The sequence below is a fragment of the Loxodonta africana genome, chromosome 8, assembly GCF_030014295.1.
Source record: "Loxodonta africana isolate mLoxAfr1 chromosome 8, mLoxAfr1.hap2, whole genome shotgun sequence".
NCBI lineage: Eukaryota > Metazoa > Chordata > Mammalia > Proboscidea > Elephantidae > Loxodonta > Loxodonta africana.
The window spans coordinates 94,234,569-94,261,808 of record NC_087349.1 but is presented as its reverse complement, the minus strand read 5'-3'; the positions used below and the strand labels follow the sequence as shown (position 1 = coordinate 94,261,808).

Here is a 27,240-nt window from a genome sequence, read left to right as displayed (position 1 = left end):
GACAGATGGGAAAGGTTATAATAGAAAATATCAGAGTTTGTCACATATAAATGGGCGTGTATCATTTCGTGAAACTTCTGCTCTGTGTTGTATGCACACTAGAACATACATTTCTTACTGTAGTGAGTGGTCAAAAGTTTTAAAAACTGCCAGTAATCTCCTACAGCCTCATGGCTTTCATACTATCCTACCCTACTGACTTCCAATTTCATATTTTCAGCCTGGACTTCTCACCTGAACTTGAGACTGACCTCTCCCACTGCCTAATCTACATCTCCTTCTCAAAATCAGCATATCCAAAATCAAACTTCTGCTCCTACAACCCCTTTGCAGCTCCTTTTCAGCAAATGACAGTTCCATCCTTCAAGTTGCTCAAGAAGTCATCCTCATTCCTGATTCACAATCCACATCCAAACCATTAGCAACTCCTACAGGCTCTACTTCTGAAATACATCCAGAATCCGACTGCATCTCACTCTCTTCGTGGCTACCATACACCAGCCTCCAACTGGCCTTCCTACCTCTAGTCTCAGCCCCTATGGTCTATTCTCAAATTAACAGCCAGAGTGATTCTTTATAAACAAATGTCAGGTCATGTCCCTCCTCTGCTCAAAATTCTCCAATGGCTTCCCATCTCTCCCAGAACTTGGCTATGAGGCCCTTCATGACCTTCCCTTACCCCTTCCCCATCTCTTTGACTTCATCTCCTTCCACAGGCCCCTTCACTCACTCCAGTCCAGCCACACTGGACTCCTTGCTATTACTAGAAAGTGAAAACCATGTTTCCACTTCAGGGCCTCTGCATTTGCTGCTCCCTCTGCCTGGGAGATTCTTTACCTAAACCACACAGCTAGTCCCTTCACTTGCCTTCAAACCTCTAACGAAATGCCACCTCATCAGTGAAGCCTTCCTTGACAGCCCTAAATAAAATACATTCCAAACCCACCCACCCCATCCAGCATGCCCTATGGCCTTACCCTGCTTTATTTTTTCTATAGCACTGATCACCACCTGACATATTATACATTACTCATTTATTTATTTGTTCTTTGTCTCCTCCAATTAGAAGAGAAGTTCCATACGGGCAGGGCCTCTATCTGTTTTGTTCACTGCTAAGTTTAAGCACATAGAGGAGAGCCTGGCACATATGAAGCACCCAATAAAGATTGGTTGACTACGCCCAGGCCTTGAGGACATCAAAACAATAAATGAACAAAGAATTGTTCATTTGATGGTCCTGATTCAACAAGGAAAAGTCAAATTATTTTTCTATATTTATATAATTAAAAAGCCAAAGTTCTACATATCTGTTCCTGTGTGTTAGAAGGATTTCATCTGAAATGTTCATTACTTTTTAAATGTGGGAGTAAAGAAAAAAGAGTAAATTCTTAAGGTAAGAGGAAACAATTTTAGCTATCAAGAATGATTTGTTCCTTGAGAGAGATTATGAAGTAATGGCAGAGCCAGGGTCCAGGTAGTAATAACATTTATTCAGTACTTCTGATTAAGAAGGCACCATGCTTGGGATGTTCACATACATTGCCTCAAGTAATGCTCACAACATATTTATAGACAGGTATGACTGTCCATATTCCACAGATAAGGAAAGTGAAGAAGAGAGAGTTAAAAAACATGTACGTCCAGGATTACTCAGCCAGGACCAGCAAGGGCATGATTTAAACTGCCTCTTTATCTCTAAAACCTGGACAATAAAATTGGTGAAAGAAAAGGAATTGAAAAACATGAAGGATGGGTTATAAAAAAGCTCCTTAGACCTGCAGTATTAAATCTTAATAATATGGAAGACGGTCGAATTAATTAAGACACTTAAGCAAGAGAGGAAGTCTTCAAGTTTGGGTGAATATCTAGTGAACAGTTTTAAAACAAATGTGAAGACTTTGGTTATGCCCCAAAATCACAAAATAAGCTCTGAAACTATTAACCATAATTTCTACTAAAGCTTTAGTTCCATTAAATATGAATATTTTCTTTCATGCCTTTCATTCATTTATTCATTCAGTAAACATATAGTCAACATCTACAGCATACAAGGCATTTTATATGGAACTCCAAGAACACAAAGCTACGTCAAGTTCAATCTCTGATCACAAAAAGCTGACAAACTATGGAGTAATAGAATAAGGAATATATAAAGGAATGAAACACAAAGGCTGATAACTACAAGATACAGCATATGATCATGGCCATAAATAAATCATAAACTCAATTCTATAGGAATTCAGAGAAACAGGGTCCATTCCCAGGTAGGGTGGAAAAGGTAGGATGTGAGGAGTGGGAACAGTAAAAGTTCATAGAGAAAATGACACAGAAGACGGGCCTTGAAAGATAGATGGGCTTCCATGGGTAAAGGGGAACAGGAGGGAAAGAGAAGACAGAATGAGGTATCCCATAAAGGGAAAGCCCAGACTAAATAAAGAGGAGGGAAAACAGCAGGGAAATAATGGAAATGAGGAGAAGCTGTGTGGGTGTGATTCATTGTAGAACTGTAAAAGATGAACTTTTAAAAAGCGTATACTAAACCTGTTTTCATTGCAGTGGCTACCCAAAGCTCTAGCAACTTCCTTTTGAACAAGGTAAGCCATTATTTAATAATTATTCCACTAAATATAAAATTATCCATTCAGAAGATATACAAATGGAAAATAAGTACATGAAAAGATGTTCAACCTCATTAGTCATTAGGAAAATGCAAATTAAAAACTACATAAGATACCATTTCACACTCACTGGAATGGCTATACTAAGAAAGAGAGACAATAGGAAAAGTTAGTGAGGGAAGAAACAAGAACCCTCATACATTGCCGGTGGGAATGTAAAATAATGCAGCCATTTTGGGAAACAGTTTATCAGTTTTTTAAGAAATTAAACATAAATTTGCCATCCCACCCAACCCAGTGCTGTCGAGTCGATTCCGAGTCATAGCGACCCTGTAGGGCAGAGTAGAACTGCCCCATAGAGTTTCCAAGGAACGCCTGGCTATGACCCAGCAATTCCACTCAAGAGAAATGAAAACATAGGTCCACACAAAACTTGTACGTGACTGCTCACAGCAGCATTATTCGTAATAGCCCCAAAGCAGAAACAACTCAAATGTCCATCAGATGATAAAAGGATAAATGAAATGTGGTGTACCCATATAATGTGATATTATTCAGCCTTAAAAGGAATGAAGTACTAATACATGCTATGGCATGGATGAACCTCAAAAGCTTTATGCTAAATAAAAGAAGCCCTATGTAAGAGACCACATATTGTCTGCTTCCATGTATACAAAAAGGCAAATCTACAGAGACCAAACGGAGTACCTGGGTGGCACAAATGGTTAAGCACTCAGCTATTAACCGAAAAGTTGGTAGTTCAAATCTACCCAAAGGTGCCTTGGAAGAAAGCCCTGGTGATCTACTTTTGAAAGATCACAGTCATTGAAAACCCTATGAAGTGCAGTTCTACTCTGAAACACATGCGGTCGCCAAGAGTCAAAGCTGACTACTGAAATTGCTTTAGGGCTTTTTGTTATTGTTGTTTATAGAGACAGAAAGTAGAGTAGTGGTTTCCTGAGGTGGTGTGAGTAAAGAATGAAGACTAACAGTTAATGGACATAAGGAATCATACTGGGATGATCAAAATGTTGTAAATATACTAAAGCTGACTTATGGTGATGGTTGCACAACTTGGTAAATTTATTTTTAAAAGTCACTGAATTTAACACTTGCAAAGTGTAAATTATATGGTGTATAAAATATGCTTCAAAATAAAATTACATAAAAAAATCTTCTCCATTTCTCCATTGCCCATATTATCTTTCATAACTTGATATATTCTAGTGCAGATAAATATATTCAATGAATATGGAAGAAGGCAGAACTAATTTGATTATTTTTTATCACCCCCTCTACACTATCTAACATAAGGTTTTGTTACAAAAATGTGTTGTTGTTGTTGTGTGTCATCTAGTCAATTTGGACTCATGGCGACTCTATAGGAGAGAGTAGAACTGCCCTCATAGGGTTTCCAAGGCTGTAATATTTACGGAAGCAGACTGCCACATCTTTATCCCACGGAGCAGCTGGTAGGTTCAAACTGCCAACCTTTCAGTTAGCAGTCAAGAGCTTAACCACTATGCCACCAGGGTTCTTTCATCAAAATGTAACACAAGGGACTACATAAATCATTTAGAAATTATCTAGACTGTGGAAGTATGTCAAGTGAGGAGATCAACTGGTCAGATAGAACACAGACATTTAAAAGCAGGAGGAGGAGTAGTCTCTGAGGAGAACAAAGAAATGGTAGTAGAAATGGCTACAGTTTTAAGGCATCCAGGCAAGAGTTTCAAAAAGTAGGAATGAACAGTGTCAAACATGATAGAAAGGTAGTGTAATATAACCAAAACATATTCATGGATTTGGCAATCAAAAGGTCAAGTGGAGCAGTTGAGGCAAAGTCACATTAAGCATGGGTGGAAAAATGAAGTGGGAGGTAAGAAAGCAGAGAATATAAAAGTAGACAGTTCTTATGAGATGATGTGTGGAAAGAAAAAAGAAAAGATGGTTCACATTAGAGAAATAACAAAAAGAATCTGGAGGCACGTCTATGTTGGGATAAACTTCAGCATGTTTATAAACTGCAGAGAAGGAGCAGAGAGAGGGAGAGATGGAAAACTTAAGAGCAAGAGCAACTGACTAATAAATCAGTACTCCAGAAGCTAGTGGAGGGTGAAAGGGGTCAAGGGAAGAGGAGTCTGGTCTTAAAGAGGAGGAAGGAATCTCATCCTTTAAGACAGCAAGGAGGGCAGGAGAGTTGGGAATGGATATAGACAAGAGTTTAGAGGGGCTGGTGAGTTATTGAGGGAGATCAACCTTGAGGGTTTCAATCTTCCAAACTAAACTAAACAAAATAAAAACAATAGGATATAAAAATAGACTCCTGGGAATGAGAGGGAAGGGGGTGACTGGCTAACAGAAATGGGAGACCAAGGTGAAGCTGAAATTTTAGGCAAACAAGTTTGAAAGCCACACATCTCTAATGGCAGCAAGAACACAAACAGTGTTCTGATGAGGCTGGGCTTTCCAAAGAAAAGGAAGGTAAAGAGCAAGGAACTCATGGCTATAGGAAAGAAAACATTTGAGATGATCGGTACTGGATTCCATGTCCCAAAGAGAGCAAAGAACACAGAAATAAATTGAAGGGTGGTCCTCACAAAGGGAGAAGTAGTCTGCTGTCACTAATGCAGAATGGAAACTGAACCCACTCTGCCTACCTACCTTTATTATTAACTAATGAAGCCTCCTTACATACACCTTTCTCTGCAAGTCTATTTGGCAAACAGCCATGGAGTACTCCTCCAAGCAATTCACCATGCTGTGTACTTACAGGCAAGCAAAGAAACAGTCCCAGTCACCAAAGAGTATATAGCTCACTAGGAGAAAAGAGGTAAGACCCAAGTAACTGTAATATCAGGCAAAATAATATAAATGCTATGAGAGGTTCTCTAGTGCTGCTATAACAGAAATACCACAAGTGGATGGCTTTAACAAAGATAAATTCATTTTCTCACAGTCTAATGATTTTTTTTTTTAATGAGCTAGAAGTCCAAATTCAGGGCGTCACCTCCAGGAGAAGGCTTTCTCTCTCTGTCTGCTCTGGAGGAAGGTCTTTCTTGTCAATCTTCCCCTGGACTAGGAGCTTCTCCGTGCAGGAACCCCAGATCCAAAGGACGCACTCTGCTCCCCGTGCTTCTTCCTTGGTGGTATGAGGTCTCCCCCTCCACTCCCTTCCCTTTCCTTTTTATCTCTTGAGAGATAAAAGGTGGTGCAGGCCATACCCCAAGGAAACTACCTTTACATTGGATCAGGGATGTGACCTGGGCAAGGGTGGTGTTACAATTCCATCCTAATCCTTTTTAACACAAAATTACAATCACAAAATGGAGGACAACCATCCAATACTGGGAGTCATGGCCTAACCAAGCCAACACATATTTCTGGGCGACACAATGCAGTCCATGACAAGGCGGGAAAGATCACAGATAACTTTGAGGGGCAGGATGAAATCAGGAAAGGCTTCAGGGAGAAGATGGACTTCGTGGGATGTTTCCACAAACGAATATGGGGAAAGAAAGGCAGAATACAGGTAGAGAGAATAGCACAGGCAACGGCATGGTGGAAGAAATGTATAAGGTGCATTGGTCAAAAGAGGAGATAATCTAATAAACACATGAAAAGAGGCTCAACATCATTAGCCATTAGGGAAATGCACATTAAAAACCACAATGAGATACCACTCCACACTGATTAGAATAGTTATAATAAAAGACAGATCATATAAAAATGTAGAACAAAATTCTAACTCACAAAAAAGAAAAAAAAAAAAAAAAGACCAAACTTATTGGTCTGACAGAGACTGGAGAAACTCTGAGAGTATGGGCCTCCGGACACCCTTTTAGCTCAGTAATGAAGTCACTCCTGTGGTTCACCTTTCAGCCAAAGATTACACAGGCCCATAAAACAAAATAAGACTAAATGGGCATACCAGTCCAGGGGCTGGGATGAAAAGACAGAAGGGACAGGAAAACCAGTAATAGGGAACCCAAGGCTGAGGAGGGGGAGAGTGTCAACATGTCATGGGGTTGGCAACCAATGTCACAAAACAATATGTGTACTACTTGTTTAATGAGAAGCCAGTTTGTTCTGTAAACCTTCATCTAAAGTACAATTTAAAAAAAAAAAAAAAAAGCAATAACAAAGCTTAGCAAGGATATAGAAAAACCAGAACCCTCATGGCTGATGGGAATATAAAATGCGTACAGCTACTGAGGAAAACAGTTGGGCAGTTCCTCCAAAAACTAAACATAAATTTACCATATGATCTTGCAATTCTACTCATAATAATCTACCATGAGAAATAAAAACACGTTCCCACAGAGATGTGTACATGAATGTTCATAGCTTCATTATTCATAAAGGCTAAAACCTGGAAGCAATCTAAATGTCCAACAACTGACGAATGAATAAGCAAAAGTGTGGTGTATGCATGCAATGGAATACTATTCAGCAACAAAAACTAATGAACTACTGATATATGCTACAACATGGATGAACTTCAAAAACATCATGTTAGATGAAAGAAGCCAGATGTAAAAGACTACATATTATTTGATTCCACTTATATAAAATGTCCAGAAAAGGCCACTTTATAGAGACAGAAAGCTGACCAGTAATTCCTAGTACTAGGGGTGGGAGTCGAAAACCCTGGTGGCGTAGTGGTTAAGAGCTAAGGCTGCTAACCAAAAGGCCGGCAGTTTGAACGCACCAGGTGCTCCTTGGAAACTCTATGGGGCAGTTCTACTCTGTCCTATAGGGTTGCTATGAGTTAGAATCTACTCAACTTCAACAGGCAGGGGTGGGAGTGGGAATTAACTGCAAATGGGCACAAGGGAGCTTTGGGGGTAATGAAAATGTTCTAAAATTAAATTCTGGTGATGATTGAACAACTCTATAAAATCACTAAGAATCACTGAACTGTACATTTACAGTGGATGACTGCTGTTGTATGCAAATTATACATCAGTAAAGCTTTTTTTTTAATAAAGAAAATAATACAGCTTGATTGGCATGTAGGTTCTGCAGAAATAAAGAATAGGAGGTAAAATTAGCAGTTGGGTACCACTTTTTAGACACCTTTGAATGCCAGAATAAGAAGTCTCAATTTAATCTTATAGACAATAAAAAAAAAAAAAAAAAATTTTTTTTTTTTTTTAGGGCTCCCCTAAAGATATGAGAATAGGATAGGGGGAAAAAAAATGAATTCCAATTCAGACTAGTCTTATCATAATTAATATGTCAGAGAAGTAGAAAGTTAAAGTCATAATGGCTGGCCCCATGGGCTTTCTTGGTCCATGGGCCTAGACTTTACCAGGACCAACCCTCCTATACACCTCTACCTTGAATCACAAAGGTAGAATGAAAAGGAGATGGCCCAGTGAAAAGAATATGGCCACTGAACCTACCATTCTAACCGAAGGGTAACATGCTATGATTGGTAAACTCAAATGGGGACTCAACCAAACAAGAATATTAAGTCCTGATGAGAAGCCAGTCCCAGATTTGGTCGGCGGGGGGGGGTCGGGGGGGTCAGGGGCGTAAGCATCCTGCTATAAGAGATTTGGAAAAGGAAACTTAAAAACAACAATGCAGGTGGCCCATCAGAAAGCACAGTGAAATCAGATAGCTGCTGATTTTACTCTACATTTTATTAATTTTACTAATGATTCTCATATAAAGTCTGTTGTTCAAAGTTCATTTCTTTTAATTACATAAAATTCCTTTTACCTACTACTAGTTCGTTCCTGTTCATACAGTTGGGTCTCACAAAAATACGTTTCTGAAGAAACATCAGCCTTGGTTACATTTGGTACTTTCAAGGGACACTCAGAGCACTAACATACTCTGAGACACATATACCAGGACTGATATAACTCTCAGCTGTTCACAGATGCTCTTATAAAAACAGTATATCTTTTTCTTTTATTGAGAAAGATTACAAAATAACCTCTCTAGAAAACTGGCTTTGTTTTTCTTTATTCAAAGAGAGAGAGACAAAGGAGGGTAGGGAGGATAGCAGAGGGTGGGGTTGTAAGGTTTGTAATAATTGCTGATTCACAATCGAAACCATTCAGAACTCCATTTACAGAAAGCTAATACAAAAGGAATAATTGTGCTAGATGGGATTAAACAGGAAGATAGATAACATAAATGAAAGAAAACCTCATGCAATTACAGATAATTAGAGGCCACTTATATATTTTTCTCTCATCACTGACACAAAAAGATAAGATTTTTCATTTCCTTATAATGGGTCCATTAATAGTTTTATTGTAATATTAGAAACATCTTGCTTCTGAGTGTATCTCAAAGGATTAATTTTTTTTAAAGATCAAACAACAAATAGAATGAAATTCTAGCAGAAAAAGGTATTCCCTGATTACTTCTGGCTTAGAATGTTTTATTTCAGACAGATGATCAAATTTCTGATCTGATGAATTTGCCAAGATAAAATCCTAATAGTAAAGTTACAATCTAGGCAGTTGTTCAAGCTAACACTACCAAGCAGAAAACTCAAATACTGATTGAAGAGCATGGAGATAAAGAAGTATGCATTCAATTTACAAACAAAAAAATGCACATGCCCCAGGAAAGTAAAGCATACCAGAAGGATATTAAAATTAGAATGCATTTTATCAGTATAGGTCCATTCTTCCTTGCTCTATGTATAACCCCCATTAATGTCAATTAGCATTACGTACCTAAATCCAAGGAAGCATAACTCCAATGTTATAATAATTTGTACTTACCTATCTCATCTGCAAACTAATTCCATCTCATAGGGTCCTAGAACTTAGATCACTATCATTACAGTCTACCCAACACATGCTGACTGACCAACAACCACACCCCAGTCTAGGGGCTGGCACCAGATGACCAAGAAGGTCCCATCTGTTTCTGAAATGCTGAACTAATAAAAATGTAAGATTCCAAGTCTCTTACCACAACTATTATTCAGATGCAATAAACATTTATCAAGAATTTTACTACAAGTACCATGGTGGATACTGCTGGCACAGGTTCTAAGGAGCCCAACATTGAAGGTAAAGAAGCTAAGAATCAAAGAGGTGAAGTGAGTTGCCTATAATCAAAGAGCCAGAAAGAACTGGGACTAGGACCCAAGTCTTGTAACAAAAAATTTGATCTTTTTTTTTTTTTTAACAATACCTGAAAGTATAGTTTATAGGAGCAAACATTCCTAGTGGCCCACTGGCCACCTAAAAATGCTTTCCAACTGCCTGCTATTCACATCCCAGATAGTGATAATCATTGGGTCAGTGATAATCTGTGCATGAAAAAGAATTTAAAAGGACTAAAGGGAAGAAAACAAAGAAAAGAGATACTGTAAGAAACAATACAAAATTATGAGTTGAAAATCATCTGTTTCTAAAACTGCAGTATCCAATAAGGCACCCACTAGCTACATGTGGCTACTGAGTACTTCAAATGTGCTGTGAATGTAAAACAGGCACCAGATTTTGAATACAAAAGGAAGTAAGATATCTCATTAATATTTTTTATATTGGCTGCACATTGAAATTATAATATTTTGGACATATGGGCTAAATAAAATATATACCATTAAAATTTATTTTACCTCTTTCTTTTTACTTTTTAATGTGGACATTAGAAAACTAAAAATTACATATGTGGATTGCATTTGTGGCTTGCACTGGGCAAGACCCTATAGCCATATAAAAAATATATATATATATAGCCACATGTATATATTAAATATGTTAGGAACATACTTGTAACCTACACACTTTGTGGATTATGGTTGACTCTGATCTAGAAAATTTACATAATTTGGAAAGACCTCTATATCCTTCTCTAGTATGGCTGAGAGACTAGTGGGGTTAGAGAACACCCACCTTTATTCACATATCACATATCACTCAGGCATACCATTCAGTTATCTAATTGCTCTCTTTTCTGTGAATAGAAATAAACTAACTCATATATGGAATGATAATCCAAAGCTCTAAACATTCTGAGAGTAAATAAACGAGTTTACAGGATATATACAAAAGAGACAATCACATCAATTTGGATCAGAAAAGCCCAAAGAAGGCCAGGAAGCCACATCCCATATTTTAAAGAGTTAACATTTTTATGCTCATCAAATTACTATCAGAACATTAAAGAAAAGTACTTAAGAATTTAAAAGTCTTCTCCAACAAATGTACACCATCTTGAATTTTTTTCTATTCCTTTCTCAAATCTTTGTATGCTCATCTATTATAGAGACATTTATTTCATTTTCTGTAATTTAATATGCACTATTTCATAATCTGCTTTTTAAAAAAATTATATGAAAAGTTTTACACTATTCCACTTTTAAAAATAACAGTCACTTATAATTAGACCCAAAACCAAAATCCACTGTCGTCTAGTCGATTCCGACTCATGGCAACCCCACAGGACAGAACAGAATTCCCCAAAGGGTTTCCAAGGCTCTACTCTTTACTGAAGCAGACTTCCACATCTTCCTCCCTCGAAGTGGCTGGTGCATTTAAACTGTCGGCCTTTCGGTTAGCAGCTGAGAGGTTAGCCACTGTGCCTCCAGGGCTCCCTCACTTACCTCATATCAAACGGTAGTACTGCAATAAACCTAATAATTTTCCAACTATAGAAAGCTGGTTTGCAATTTTTTGCAAAGGTAATATTATAAATGAATACCTTCATGAATTTTTTTTTTTTTAATTGAGAACTATTTTCTTAAATATCCAAGAGTAGAATTCTGGTGTAAGAGCATACAAACCTTTTTTTGTCATACTCCATTTTTTTATTGCCACTCCACTCTTTTTCTTTAACTCGCCACCTTCGTTAATCCCTAAACATATGGCTGCAAATTTCTGCACCCTCTCTTTCTCACCTGTTTATTCTATATCCTTCAGGGAGAGAACATGGTTTCAGCCCTTCAATGGTCCTAAGGAAAACAAAGCCACCAATATCGCTACATCCCTGATAGCACCTTCTCAATCTGCAGCATGCTGTTTTTACTTGCAATGGCAATGAGCACAGCTGGCCTCTGAACAGTTCCATCAGACCATATTCCTTTGTGATATCAGCCAAAAGCATGCTCATTTAAAAAGCCATGGACCAAAAAGCTCTCAGACTTCTGCGTGACTTAAAATGATTTTTTATATATCAATACCATACAAATAAACAGAGTGGAAGGAAGTCTTAAGTACAGAAAAAGTAACAAATAGCAAACTCCAAACCACAGGATCTCTGTTTAAAATTATGCCTAATACAGCCTCTGTTTTGCAGAAGAGAAAAATCAGCCAAGTGCCTTTCTCAACCATTAATGACTGTCAGTCATTACATCACACATATGTCATCTGACACAATTAAACTTTTAGATCAGTAAACATTTCCTCTCTGCTACAACAGAGGGTTAGTGTTCAAATTGGCGGGGAGAGGGGAAGAAATCCCAGCACACATAAAAGCATCAAAACACGGGCCAAACCGTTAGAGTAAGTCTAATTTCCCCTCTCTCAACTTACTCAACCAATCAGTCTTGCTTCAACTAACAAATGGACGTGAAAATTTCATGACATGAAAGTGAATGTATTTTCCAAAGCTCTTCTGCCAAATGCAATAAGCATTAGCATTTGGTGACAAAGAAAGTGAACTTCAGGATAAGTTAACAAATGAATGAAGCAACCTCTTCCTCGGAAACTCAAGTTCCGGATGTAAGATCAGACTTTGGGTAACTGTCCAGAAGATCCTGTTACCTTTCTGATAGGTGTATACACGATGACTCTTATGTAATCATGAATATACACGTTCACACCATGAATATGTACACATAGTTCGTGTGCATCTCCTTTTTCTATAACCTGACCACTGTTTTGCCAAAGAAAACCTAGGCTGTCTATGCCCCACCTGGAAATGATTAAACTAAAAATGCCACATGATATTGTAAAGCATGGGCTTTGGAACAGATTGCTTAATATTTATGCAACGCTGAGCAAGTTTCTTAACCTTGCTCAAAGGCTCAGTTTCTTGCTCCATAAAATAGGAGCAATAATGCCACTCTCACACGATGATTATGAAGACTAAATGAAACAATTAATGAAATTCACCTTAGACTCAACAGATGCTCAATAAACATGGATTTTTCTCCTTTCTTTCCTTACCTCCCTTTCTTATATCAAAGATACAGGATACAGGAAATGGCTTAAAGTTGTAAATAGGAGAAAAATGGTTGGCTGACCCAGTAGTGCATCAAAACACATATGGATTGCTGATGCATAGTAAAGCCAGTGACCCATCTTGCAGAAAGTCTAAAAGGAGGCTGCCACCCAGAGATGATCTAAGGAGTCCTGGTTGCAGTATAATGTTCCCAAATAAGGTATCCGTTTGTGGATGGTTGCTTCCTTGCCAGTTAACTAAGATGCCTTCTCCAGAAAGATGCCCTTGGGCTGTCAAGAGAAGAACTCTCACTGATGCCCACTGTATCTACTTTTTCTGATCTTTTAGAAAAAGTCCATGTGGTGTTGGCGTAGTGGGAATAAAGCTCTTCTGTATTTGAATCCTGGGTCTCCTAGCTGTCTTCTTGTACTCATCAGAAATTAAGTGGTATATAAGGTTGATCTCTGATATATCTGTTGTCAATTCTTTTTTTTTTTTTATTGTGCTTTAAGTGAAAGTTTACAAATCAAGTCAGTTTCTCATACAAAAATTTATACATACCTTGCTACCTACTCCTAGTTGCTCTCCCCTAATGAAACAGCACACTCCTTCTCTCCACCCTCTATTTCCATGTCCATTCAGCCAGCTTCTGACCCCCTTTGCCTCCTCATCTCCCCTCCAGACAGGAGACGCCCATATAGTTTCATGCGTCTACTTGATCCAAGAAGCTCACTCCTCACTAGTATCCCACTTCTATCTTATAGTCCAGTCCAATCCCTGTCAGAAGAGTTGGCTTCTGTTATCAATTACTTATTTGGTGAAATATATACACTCTTTAAAAAGAAAAAGAAGAAAGGGAGGGAGGAAGGGGAAAGAGAGAACAGTCAGAGAGAGACACAGAGACAGAGAGCGACACAGATGACAGAAACAGGGAGAGAGAAAGAGAGAGTAGAAGTAAGAAAAAGAAAGAAAGAAGGAAGGAAGGAAATCAGTTGGCATCCTGGCAGGGCCAAGATCAACCACATAATTTGTGGGACCCAGCGCAAAATAAAAATGTGGGGCCCATTGCTGGCACAGCGCTCGGCTGCTAACCAAAAAGTCAGTGGTTCAAACCCAACAGCTACTCTGTGGGAGAAAGATATGGAAGTCCATTTATATAAATATTTACAGCCTTGGAAACACTATGGGGCAGTTCTATTCTGTCCTGTAGGGTGGCTATGAGTAGGAATTGTCTCGACAGCAGTGAGTTTGTGTTTTTTTTTTTTAATTGCTTAAAAATTAATAAGAATTTCAAGATAGCTACTGCAGAGCATCAAATCCAGCATGAGGCTCTGTGCAACTACACAGGTCACATGCCCATGAAGCCAGTCCTAGACAGGTTTAAGGCTGGGACCTACAAGGAGGCTGGATAACAGATTTCATCTCTAAAGCAAATGACCGTAATTAAGCATGTGGGCAAGTACTTGGACAGTCTCACTACCCTGGGGACACCATAGACGCTATTTGCTTGTAAACAACTCTTTACAAACATAATTAATTGTAGGATAAATTATTTTAGAGTCCATAGATCACAAGTGATTGTGACAGTGAGTGAAATAAGGTTTTAATAACAATAAAAACTTAGATTTGAAAGTCAAGAATACAGGAGATAAGACTTCCATCAATACAGAAAATCTAAGTTCAAGGGTTAGGGAAGTTTAAAAAAGAAAAGTTTTAAAAATATTTCCATTTTAAGCATATCGTTAATTTGGTATATGTTAAAAAGAAGTAGCATAGATTATAAAAATACCTACAATACTCTACTTCTCCAATAAAGAGGCAAAGTCCATTTCCCTACCCCTTTTTATAATCTGGGTTGGCCAAAGTCAATGGGACATTAGGAATATGACACAAGTGGAGCCTTGTAAAGGGTTTATGCAGTGGGACCCATAACTACCATGAGAACAAGCCCAGGGTAGCCTGCTGGACCATGAGGTAAATGTGACCCAATCAACCTCAGCTAATTGTGCACAAACTGCCAGAAAAGTGAGTTCATCTTAGGCCATCCAGTCCCCAGCTGGGCCACCAGTTGACCACAAACATACGAGTGAGCCCAGCTGAGATCAGCCAACTATGGCCCAGATCAGTAGAACTGCCCAACTGATCCAGAGACTCAAGAACAATAATAAATGTTGTTATGTTAAGTCACCAAGCTTTGGGATGGTTTGCTGTATGTACAGTGAAAGTGTTAAATGATACAGGTAGCATTTTAGTTCAGTAGGGAAAGAACGGATTATGCAATAAGCAGAGGCTCAGATAAACAGCTCTCACCATTTTTGGCGGGAGATTAGATTTTCACTAAACTGCATAATAAACTCCAGATGCATTAAAATACACACACACATATATATATATATATATATATATAAAGAATTATAGCATAAAAATGTTAAAATAAATTACAGGTTGATTTTCTTGTATACTTGGCATAGGTAAGGCTTTTCTAGGCAGAGAAATCTAAAGGAAAAAGATTGATAGATTTTACTATGTAAATATGAACAAAACTTTTTATGTCAGAAAACTACTATAAATAAAAATAAAAGGCAAATGATAAGTTGGGTAAAACTTTTTTTCTATATGATGAGAGATTACATTCCTAATATACACAAAGCATTTTTATATATAAAAAAGTAGGATAAAAGATTATCATTCCTAATATACACAAAATAACATGAAAAAGATGAAGAACTTGGAAGAATATTGAACAAACAACATACATTTGTAAATCACAAAAGAAGAAAAAGATAATTGTGAAAAATTCTCAACCTCACTGGCAAGCAAAGAAATGAAGAGTAAACAGCAATAATATTATCTTACCAGTTAAAAGTCAAAACAAGTAATAATACTTAGAAAAACAGACATTTTCACATACTGCTGGTACAACTACAATTTGATACAACATTTCCGGAAGGATATATATGTATATATACATAAACCCACATACATATATGTATATATGTATATGTGCATGCATATATATATAATCTCAGAAGTCATGTATATAAAATATTTTTTGGTTAGGCAATTTTCCTTCTAGGACTATATTCAAATGAAACAATCAGGGATTCTGGGAAGATGACCACTTGAGCTCATGGTCCTGATGCCCCTTCCCTTTTGATATCTTCTCTGGAACTAAACAAAATACAAAGCAGGTAGGCTAAAGTAGTTTGAGGGATGTACCTGAGGACACAGGATATTCCTGGTTCTTAGCTGAGCTCTAGATTTGTGAGGCTACCAGATAACAGTTTCAGGGAGATAATATATTATTATAACCTCTTTTGACTGATCAATTCATAGAATCACGTTTGAGATGGCATAACTTATTGGTCAAATAAAGATGGAGAATATTCCCAAGAATTGTAGTTAACATTTGCTGAGAGTTCACTTACTGCCATATTCTGGGTGGTTTATGTGTTTACTCCATTTGACCCTCACAACAATCCCACGCAGGAAGCCATAATTATTATTCTCCAGGTGGGGACACTGACGCTTGGAGAGGGTTTTGTTTTCTGTTTGCCTGCTTAAATAGTTTGCACAAGGCCACACAGCTAACAAGTGGCAAAGTCAGGACTGGAACCCAGGCAATCTGACTCTAGAGTAATCATTACACTATAATACGTCAGATGTGCCACTTCAAACCCTAGAGCATTTATTAGCATTAATTTCAAGGAATCAATGTTGAATCTCCTACCGCAACCTTAGAAACAGTAGCTTTTTCTAAGAGGCTCTTGCTGGGTCAGAATCAAAGGCACCTAAACCGTAGGTCATTCAGGGATTAGAGACCTACTTCACTCTCTTGCTATATAAGCTAGTGGTACCCAGAGTTACTGCTTAACACCAAGGGCAAAGATCCCATACTGCCCTCACTGCCCTTTAGTTACCTCTGTACCTGGTAAGCTGACCTTTTGGTGCCTAAGTAATAATAGCTACCATTACTGACTGAAGAGCTAGTAAACCAAATTTTGACCCCAGAACCTGCAAACATACCATGAGCTAGCTCTATTACACATGACAGCCAACTAATCAGTGCCTAAGCATTCCTACACAAAGGACCTTGGGCTTCACTTTCAGTTTGTCATAAGGACTTTATTGGAATTCATGGCAGTTTCTGGAACGTCTAGGACCCACGAGACTCCCAAACTCCCTCCAGTCCTACATTTCTATACCTTGTCCTAGCTGCTCAAACGGTATGTTTTAAGAAAGAAATTTTGCCTTCCAAGAAGAAGAGCTCAAAAATTCTCTAAGTAGGAAAAGAAGAGAATCAACTTTTTTCTCATGCTCATGGACATGTGTTAATACTGAAAAGGCCCAATTAATTCTCATGCCAGTAAGACTCTGATGAATTCCACCCCAACAACTATCTATTGCATACAGGTGTTTCGAGAAATGATTGTTCTGTATTTAACTTCAGCATGTACAAACGCACTCACAAAAAAAAAAGAAAAGATTTCTCGGTCATGAATTTTTCAGCTATAAAACATTCCTGGCTATGACAGTTTGCCTGAGTCCTCCAACTATATTATTTAGGAAGAGAGAAGAGAGTTTCCATTTTGTAGTAGCTTTTGAGCATAGAATAAGTCATCCAACGATTCTTGAGCCTGGACTGAAAGAATTCTCTGCTGCTCTGTTGTTTGTGGTGTCATCCTTATCAGAGACACACAGTTTCAAGAAATTACCATAGCTAGTGGAAATAGTGTTCATTCATAGAACAAATACTTACTAAGCACCTAGTATGTACCAAGAAGTATATTAAGTGCTGAGAATATAGTGGTAAATAAGATTAAAAAAAAAAAAAAAGTCCCTGCCTTAATAGCATTTACATTCTAGTTTTAGGAGGATACTGGATTCTGCCTGTATTCTCACATAAACCAATTATCATTGCTTCCTTAAATGGTGACAATATAGAATTTTCCAGGTGCATGGTGACAAGAGGGAAAAAACAAAAATCTTTGATCGCACAGCTCAGCATGCTTATCTTACTGCTCCTGGTAGAACTTAAGTGGCACTAAGACCCACAGAGGAAACCCTGGTGGCGTAGCGGTCAAGTGCTACTAACCAAAGGGTTGGCATTTTGAATCTGCCAAGCGCTCCTTGGAAACTCTGTGGGGCAGTTCTACTCTGTCCTATAGGGTCACTATGAGTCGGGATCAACTTGACAGCACTGGGTTTTGGAAGACCCACAGAAGGACCAAAAGAAAAATAAAAAGCTCCCCACACATGAGAAAACAAGAACACCAAAGAGGTAGCAAAACTAATTTTAAATTGGAACATTAGGAAACAGCATGGCTCATTATTTCATAGACTTGACGAATCCACCAAGGGTCATGTGCCCTATCCATGTATAGTATAATGACATAAGAAAAACTTACACTAAACAGAAGGTATGTGTTAGGGAGCTACGAGATGTGCCTCTTTGGTCACAGTAAGTTGTCTAAAAAGGAGTTTTTCAGTGTCAGACTCAACTTTACAACTATGTTATTAAGATCTGTCCATTAATAAACTATGGTTTGTCCACACTACAGAACATCCGTATTATAGAATACCATGCAACCACTGCCAACAGAGAAGCAGATCTACACATTAACATGGAAAGAGTTCCAACATATACCATTAGGAGAAAAAGATAAACTAATATAAACAGTATGAAACTTTATGTTTTTGTTTTTTTTAACATCAGAATACAATATCTCATTTCTAAACTAAAAAAAAAAAAAGGTCTAGAAAGACAAAAACAGATAAGAATGATGATTATACTTCTCAGAAGATAAGAGACCAAATGGGGATTTAGCATTATCTAGAATGTTGTAATTTTCTATAGGGAAATTATATTCATGTATTAACCATTTTATTAAAAACTAACTAAAAAGAATTAAAATTGTCTTTATTATGCTGGAGAAACTAAGTGAACAATCAACATCTTTCTCACCATAATAGCATCAATATATACAATAAAACTGAATGGTGAGTTAAAAAAAAACATTAAAGCTAAGTCAAATTCTTTATTGCATTTATGTTTTCCTTTCAAAAGTGTGTTCATTATTTTTAATCTAAAAAAAGTGAGGATCTAAAAATATACATTCAAGTGAAAACATATGGTTTGGATCATCTTGTCTATAACATTACAAATCATGGAAAATTCCAACCCTTTGGAATTTATCCTAAAGATGCGCTTGCAAAAAAGTAATGTACATACAAGGATAGTCATTATAGAATTATTTGTCCTATTGTTATTATAGTAAAATATTATTTACAATCAGTAGGGGAATGCCTTTCAATAGCGGAACTGGCTAACTAAAGAAGAATATTTTGCAGAACTACTAGGTACTGATAGGAAAAAATAAAAACAGCACTTTAATTGCATATAATACAAAGGAAGTCTTACTATACAGAAAATTTGGAAAACATTAAATCAAGTATTAGATGCCCGCCTGCCATTGTATCTACAAAAAGATACAGAATCATTAAAGATAAGGTTCAGTATCTCTTTAGCCCCAAAGGCCAACAGCTTTGCATACAGGTATAGCAGTAAGGCCTAAGAATGAAATAGACAACTGATCAAAGAAGTACGAGGGGTGAAGGGGGAGCAAACTAAAACAAAAAGTATACTAAAGAGAGAAGGGGGTGTGGAGCAGAAAGGGCATCAGTGTCTACTGAACTAGGAATCATATAATCACTCCAGAACAAAAGAAATTGGCAGATTATTTTTGGAGAACAATTTACTAAGTATTTCCACATATATTACAGAATACAATCTTCATAACAATATAAAAAACCAAACCTGTTGTCGTCGAGTCAATTCCAATTCACAGCAACCCTATAGGACAGGACAGAGCTGCCCTATAGGGTTTCCAAGGAGCGGCTGGTGGATTCGATCTGCCACAGGTTAGCAGCCAAGCTGTTAATCACTTCATCACCACAGCTCCTCATAGCAATATAGTGAGTATCAATCCCATTTTATGGAAAGAAACTGAAGCTCTGAGAGAGTAGGGAATTGCCAAAAGCCACAAAGCTAATACGTGAAGAACTGAGATATGTGAACTTCAAGCCCAAAGTTCTTTCCAATGTGCCACCGCTGCTACAGACTGTCCCTCAAATTGTTAATAAGTTTCAAATAACCATGAAAATACCAAGACAAATATATTATCAATATAAACATCGTAAGCTACTTCTTTTCCCTCTCTGGGAAAACTAACTCTAGAAAAAAAAAAGTCTAATTTAACCTTTCAAAATCAACAGAATGGAGTGGGGGCGGGCAGTAGGAAGGAGGACATGGTAATTAAAGGGCAGCACAAGTAAGCCTTGTGGTCTTGGAACTGTTCAGTACCCTGACGGTGGTGGTGGTGTACATGAACCTACACATGTGGTAAAATTGTATAGAACTTATTATACACACACACATACTACAAGTAAAACTGGAAATCTGAATGAAACCAAAACAACCAAACCCATTGCTATGGAGTCCATTACGACTCATAGCAACCCTATAGGACAGAGTAGAACTGTCCCGTAGGGTTTCCAAAGAGCTGCGGGTGGATTCGAACTGCTGACCTTTTGGTTAGCAGCCAAGCTCTTAACCACTGTACTACCAGGAAATCTGAATAAAATAAAATCTATGGATTTCAGATCTCCTAGTTGTGATATTGTACCATAGTTTTGCAAAATGTTACCTTTTTGGAGAAAGTGCGTAAAGGATTCACAGGATCTCTCTGTATTGTTAGCTTCAACTGCATATGAATGTGAAATTATCTCAATACTTAGTTTATTTAAAAAATCAACAGAACATTCACATCACCAATTTTGAAACAGGATAGTGATATGCACACATATGGGAACATATTATATAGTCATTCAAAGCAGATTTCATTATAGTGAGACATTTTCCATAAAATTAAAAAATTTTAAATTATAATTTCAACCCAGAGATAATAATTTTGAATAGCTTTGGAGATAATGTCTTAAAAGTGACCTCCAGATAACCCTAGTCATGCAAATCGTAAGACCTAAGTAGAAAGAAAGTCAGGAAGAGGAAGAAAAAAATCTTTGTACTAGGACAAAGGGCTGCCTAAGAATTTCATCTGCAAATATCAAATGATTTAATACTAGAAGTATAAACCAGCAGTTCAACAAGACAATCAGAGAATTATGGTGATAATTATGGGATGCACTAAGAATTGTCTAATAATGGCCCATATAAATCACAGCCTCTTCTAATCTGCTACCAAAAGAACTAGATGGTGCCCGGCTACCACTACTGGGATTACCGTAGAAGGCTCTGGTGAGAATGGGTAAAAAATGTGGAACAAAATTCAAATTCAAGGGCAAATAAAAGACCAGACTTACTGGTCTGACAGAGACTGGAGGAACCCCCAAGACTATGGGCCTGAGACAACCTTCTACCTTGAAACTGAAAATACTCCCAGAGGCCACCTTTCAGCCAAATAATTAGATACGGCTGTAGAATAAACAGTAACACTGGTGAAGTTATGTGCCTCCTGGAACAATCAACTATACGGACACAAAGGGCAACATTTGCCCAAAACCAAAAATGAGAAGGCAGGGAGGGACGGAGGGGGTAAATGGGGAGAGTAATGACATATTGCAGGGATTACTACCAACGTCATGGAACAATCTGTGCATGAATTGATTGGAAAACTAATTTGCTATGTAAACTTTCACCTAAAGCACAATAAAATGTTCAAAAAAACTGTCTAATAATTTATTTTCATTCTAATAATTTTCATCACAACAGCTTCCATTTTCAACCTAATCGTTACTATTTACAAGCATGTACTACGGGCCTAGTTGCTTTACATACATGATCAGAAATCCTCACAACAATCTGAAAGATACTGTTCTATACTGCACAGGAAAGAAATACCTTATCTTGATATTCTGGTACCTGACTCTAGGGTGAGAAAAAAAAATTATATCCAGTAGTGGGAAAATATCATTAAAATTACTCTGACCTGCTTATAAGTTCCATCTAGCAAGGTGTCCAAGTGTTGGAGTGGGGCAGGTGTTTTATCTTTGAACCTTGTTAACAGTCGTCTTTGAATGGCCCGAAACTGTACAGCTCTTTCAGATAACAGTTCTTCTAATTTTTCACCATTTATCCGCAGCTACAAAGAAGATTTCTTAAATTCAGATTAAATGTGTATAATGAAACGTGCTCAAAGATACAGGCAATGACAATAAAAGTTTGAAAAAGAGTAATGAAGAGAGTTAAACATATTATTTAAATTAATATGTTTCATAATTAAAACAGTGTGGTACTGGTACATGAATACATGGATAGTACAGCAGAAAAGATCAAGTGGAAATGTAAAAATGACAGTATCGCTAAGGAAAAGCTAGATTATTTAATGAATGTTTGTAGGATAACTGATTAAATAGCTAGAGGAAAAAATGAATAGGAATTTCTCCCATTCTCTGCAGCAAAGTTAATACAAATAACTATTTGACGTAGCAATACCCGTGTAGGAATTTATCCCAAAGATGTGCTTGCAAAAAAAAAATGTGCATACAAAGATGAGGGAAAATCCAAATAATGTCAATTGATAATGGCAGGATTATTCTTAATTGGATTTTGTCACCTGAAATTGTCCCTTTAATTAACACTGCATTAAAAAAATTAGTCTTAATAGGTGAAAGTCAATACTCTTAGAATGTTCAGGGGGTGGTAGGCAAGTGAGGTGAGTGATATTCTCTTTCTCTCACATACATATACACACAAACATACACAAGCATAGCTTCTGAACTGAAATGTGTATTGATTCCTTAAAAAGCAGTCACTCTAGGGAACCAATGTTCACTGGAATGATGTTCAAAATTCTTTTGAAATTTCCCTTTTATAATGGTCTACAGAGTCTCTTTATAAGGCAAATGAGTAAGTAAGTGGGCCTGGTGACTTTGTTTTAACATATTAGGGCTTTTTAAACAATGACTGTCATTGTCTAATCCATTCACAAAATACGACTATTGGCTATTTCCAAAGATCAAATCAGTCCTGGAAGGATGAAGATTTGACACCATAGAGATACTCAACAGAATCTCACACAGCCGCTGAAGGAATTTCCAAAGAGGAAATGCGGAAATATTCAGAGCAACAAAGTCCCTGTCAGGTCTCATTTATTTAGACATTTAATCACTCAGCATTTACTAAGCATCCACTGTGCCAGGTACTGGGGAGTATTTTAAGCGGTTAACCCTCATTCAGATGTAGAAGTTCTGGTGTGCTTGTTAAAAAAAAAAGAAAAATCACTTTGCTTCATAATCACACCTCATTTATGGCGTGCTAGAATTAGTTAGCCAAATGGCTGCCGATAAGCTCAAATAGTTTTAACACTGGGTTATTGGGGTCAAGGGTTAAATCCCCATGTGGGAGAATTAAATCAGCTATTACAAGGCCAGACCACATGCTTAGCTCCAGGCAGCCACTCTCTAAATGCCTGCAACTGATCACAAACTGGGCAAGAGAACAGGAACTGATGCACAAAATCCACCATCCAGATAAGAATAACAACTCAAATCCCATGCACACCACAGTAAAATTCTTCTGGTGGGTCTATGCAATAACTTCTCTCTCACATACTGAAAAATAACAGACGATGTAGGTTATGATCATAATATACCTCAAAATGATGATCAATTAATTCAAAATATTCTTGAAGGGGCATAGATCCAGAAAAAGAACATGCAAAGTCTTTGATTCCCTGTTTTTCAAAATATTCTTGGAGGCGGAGAATAAGCTCATTTGTTATGAGCCAAAGATCTTCAAATTGTTCACTCTGAATGCGATATCGTTCTACAAGAGAAAAAATAATGAAGGATAAATGCTTATTAACACAATTACTAGTTGCAACGACATGAACTATCATTAACCCTGACATGAATACCAAAACTAAAAGGACAAAAGCTACAATGATTTCTTTTCTGTAATACAGACATGATTTCTACTGGCTCTAGAAAACATACTTCCACTACTTTATTGCTGTTTTATGCATCAATCGCTTAACATTTCAAATCGAATTTCAAAGCTATATGGTCACAGTGGCATGCTGTAGTGGCATGTTCTTTTTTTACTATGTGTGGGTTTTTTTGGGGGGGGGTTATCCTATAATAAAATTTTTTTTTTTTAATCCTATAATAGGTTTCAGTATAATAAAAATGCCTGATTTTCGGTCCTTTAAAAAAAATTACTTAGAAAGAAAACCTCTGCAAAAGTACAATCTGGAATCATGGTTTATTTCAGAATATTGATGTGAAAGAAAATTCATTCTATAGAAAGCCCCACATCCTGGGGTACTATAGCCAGCTTAAATCCTCATAAAAATTTAATCATGATCAAAATTTCATAATAGTTCTTTTATTTGAAGAATGATTTTATAATCAGATCCTTCCCTAAATATAAACCTCATTTCCTTCCAATCCTAAATCTGAAACCTCAGCTCCACAAAAGCCAGAGTCCAGACCACCCCTACCCTGATGATGAAGATGACAATGATAAAGGCTGCAGCAATAGCAATACTTATAAGAGCAACTGTCATTTATTGAGCACCAACTACCAAGCACTGATTGCTAAAATCCCTTTTTAATAAATAAGGTAAACAAGGTACAGAGGATTTCAGGGACTTGTCAAAGGTCACGAAGCAAAATAAATGTCAGAATTAGGAATTCATGATATATGTCCCTCTTCCCCACCTGTCTAAATTCTACCCATTCTTACAAGACCTGGCTTCAATCTCTCCTATCCCAAGAATCTTTTATTTCTCTACCACCTATAAAAAAAAAAAAAATAGAAGCCTAATATGTTCCAGGCACTGTCTTGAACACTTTACATACACTCTCTCACTTAAACCTCAACAGCCCTATGAGGAAAATATTGTTATTCCCCACTTACAGCAGAGGGAATCCATTCATAGAAGGGTTTAAGTGAGTTGTAAGATCATCTAACCAGTCAGTTACAGATAAGGGATTGGAACTCTTGCTATTAATTCAAAGTCTAGCTATTTCTCTTAACCACTTCACAATACTGCATCTCTCTGAATTTTTAGAGACTTAGGATGTCTACAATTCACTAGGCACTTAACCACATAAAACCATGTATTATTATTTATCTTGCCAGATGATAATATTTAGTCCCTTCAAAGGAATTATATACTTTTTTGAGACCTAGAATCTCAGTTCTATTCTACTCACCATTTATTCATCACCTATTATGTACAATATCCTAAAAGAAGAAATGTTGACAGTCAAAGATGAACTCACTTTTCTTGATTAAAGAGCCTCCAGTCTAGCTAGAGTAACATGACACATAGATACGCGCAATATTTCTTTATATTCCCCACAATACCTTGGCAAATTCTATAACTGTATTACTAAATGTTCAAATTGGATATCAAAACTTCAATTGATATCTTGAGCCATTCCTCTAGGGCTCCCCCAGCCTTCCATTCACCCCAATCTTATTCTAAGACTGAGAATATATATATATAATATATATATATATATATAGCAGAACACATCAATTCAGCAATTTCTACATGTCCAATTCAGTGACAATGATTACATTCTTTGAGGTGTGCTACCATTCTCACCCTCCTTTTCCAAATTGTTCCTTCCCCGTTAACATAAACTCCCTGCCTCCTAAGTTTTCTATCTAATCTTTCAAGCTACTGTTGTCAGTTTTATCCTACATAGACTTGAAAAGAGTACAACGCTCAAGACAGACATTTTTTACTAGTTAAACTAAACTGCTGTTTGGTTTTAACCCTTTCAAGGCCTATGGGACATACAGTGTCCCACCCACTTTTTTTTTCTTATTAACTTTTATTGAGCTTCAAGTGAACGTTTACAAATCAAGTCAGTCTGTCACATATAAGTTAATATACACCTTACTCCGTACTCCCACTTGCTCTCCCCCTAATGAGTCAGCCCTTCCAGTCTCTCCTTTCATGACAATTTTGCCAGCTTCCAACTCTCTCTATCCTCCCATCCCCCCTCCAGACAGGTGATGCCAACACAGTCTCAAGTGTCCACCTGATAGAAGTAGCTCGCTCTTCATCAGCATCTCTCTCCTACCCACTGTCCAGTCCCTTTCATGTCTGATGAGTTGTCTTCGGGGATGGTTCCTGTCCTGGGCCAACAGAAGGTTTGGGGACCATGACCGCCGGGATTCCTCTAGTCACATCCAGACCATTAAGTATGGTCTTTTTATGAGAATTTGGGGTCTGCATCCCACTGATCTCCTACTCCCTCAGGGGCTATCTATTGTGCTCCCTGTGAGGGCAGTCATCGATTGTGGCCGGGCACCAACTAGTTCTTCTGGTCTCAGGATAATGTAGGTCTCTGGTTCATGTGGCCCTTTCTGTCTCTTGGGCTCTTAGTTGTCATGTGACCTTGGTGTTCTTCATTTTCCTTTGATCCAGGTGGGTTGAGACCAATTAATGCATCTTAGATGGCCGCTTGTTAGCTTTTAAGACCCCAGACGCCACATTTCAAAGTGGGATGCAGAATGTTTTCATAATAGAATTATTTTGCCAATTGACTTAGAAGTCCCCTCAAATCATGGTTTGCAACCCCCCGCCCTTGCTCCGCTGGCCTTTGAAGTATTCAGTTTATCCCGGAAACTTCTTTGCTTTTGGTCCAGTCCAGTCCAGTTGAGCTGACCTTCTGTGTATTGAGTGTTGTCCTTCCCTTCACCTAAAGCAGTTCTTTTCAGCTAATTAATCAGTAAAAAACCCTCTCCCTCCTTCCCTCCCTCCCCCCATTGTAACCACAAAAGTATGTGTTCTTTTCAGTTTATACTGTTTCTCAAGATCTTATAATAGTGGTCTTATACAATATTTGTCCTTTTGCTTCTGACTGATTTCGCTCAGCGTAATGCCTTCCAGGTTCCTCCATGTTATGAAATGTTTCACAGATTCGTCACTGTTCTTTATCGATGCGTAGTATTCCATTGTGTGAATATACCACAATTTATTTACCCATTCATCCATAGATGGACACCTTGGTTGCTTCCAGCTTTTTGCTATTGTAAACAGAGCTGCAATAAACACGGGTGTGCATATATCTGTTTGTGGGAAGGCTCTTGTTTCTCTAGGGTATATTCCGAGGAGTGCCACCCACTTTTTATACCTCTGGAGTTCTTTGGAAAGTAGGTAGCCCAATTTTAACACATTTAGTCTTAAGGTGGGAGCCTGTTGAAAGGTGTGAAACTCAAAATCCTGGGAGAACCTCATTTTTTGTGTAGATTGAGCATTGTCTAAGGCAACACCTCCCCGATGTGTGAATTTCTAAACGTTTGGCAGGTTTGCCTTTATTTCTGTGAGATAAACCTCCTCACTATGTTTCCCAGTTACTATGTTCTCGTAAGAATGTACTTATCATGAGAATAAACTATTGCCGGTCTTCATTCAGTCATACTGGTCATTTTCTC

At 37.6% G+C, this 27,240-nt stretch overlaps 1 protein-coding gene across 8 annotated transcripts in view; it reads right to left on the bottom strand.

Moving 5' to 3' along the window:
- Positions 1 to 27,240, bottom strand: part of BBS9 (Bardet-Biedl syndrome 9) — a 504,171-nt gene that overhangs the window by 221,465 nt on the left and 255,466 nt on the right. For 7 of the 8 annotated variants that reach the window (XM_003406966.4, XM_023544300.2, XM_023544301.2 and 4 more), the window contains 2 exons: positions 23,435 to 23,607; positions 21,770 to 21,922 (listed from right to left, as the gene is read on the bottom strand). In XM_003406966.4, coding sequence (XP_003407014.1) covers positions 21,770 to 21,922; positions 23,435 to 23,607 — 326 coding nt within the window. Of the gene's footprint in view, positions 1 to 20,470; positions 20,528 to 21,769; positions 21,923 to 23,434; positions 23,608 to 27,240 lie in introns of all 8 variants that reach the window. The other variant, XM_064290129.1, reaches the window with a different exon arrangement.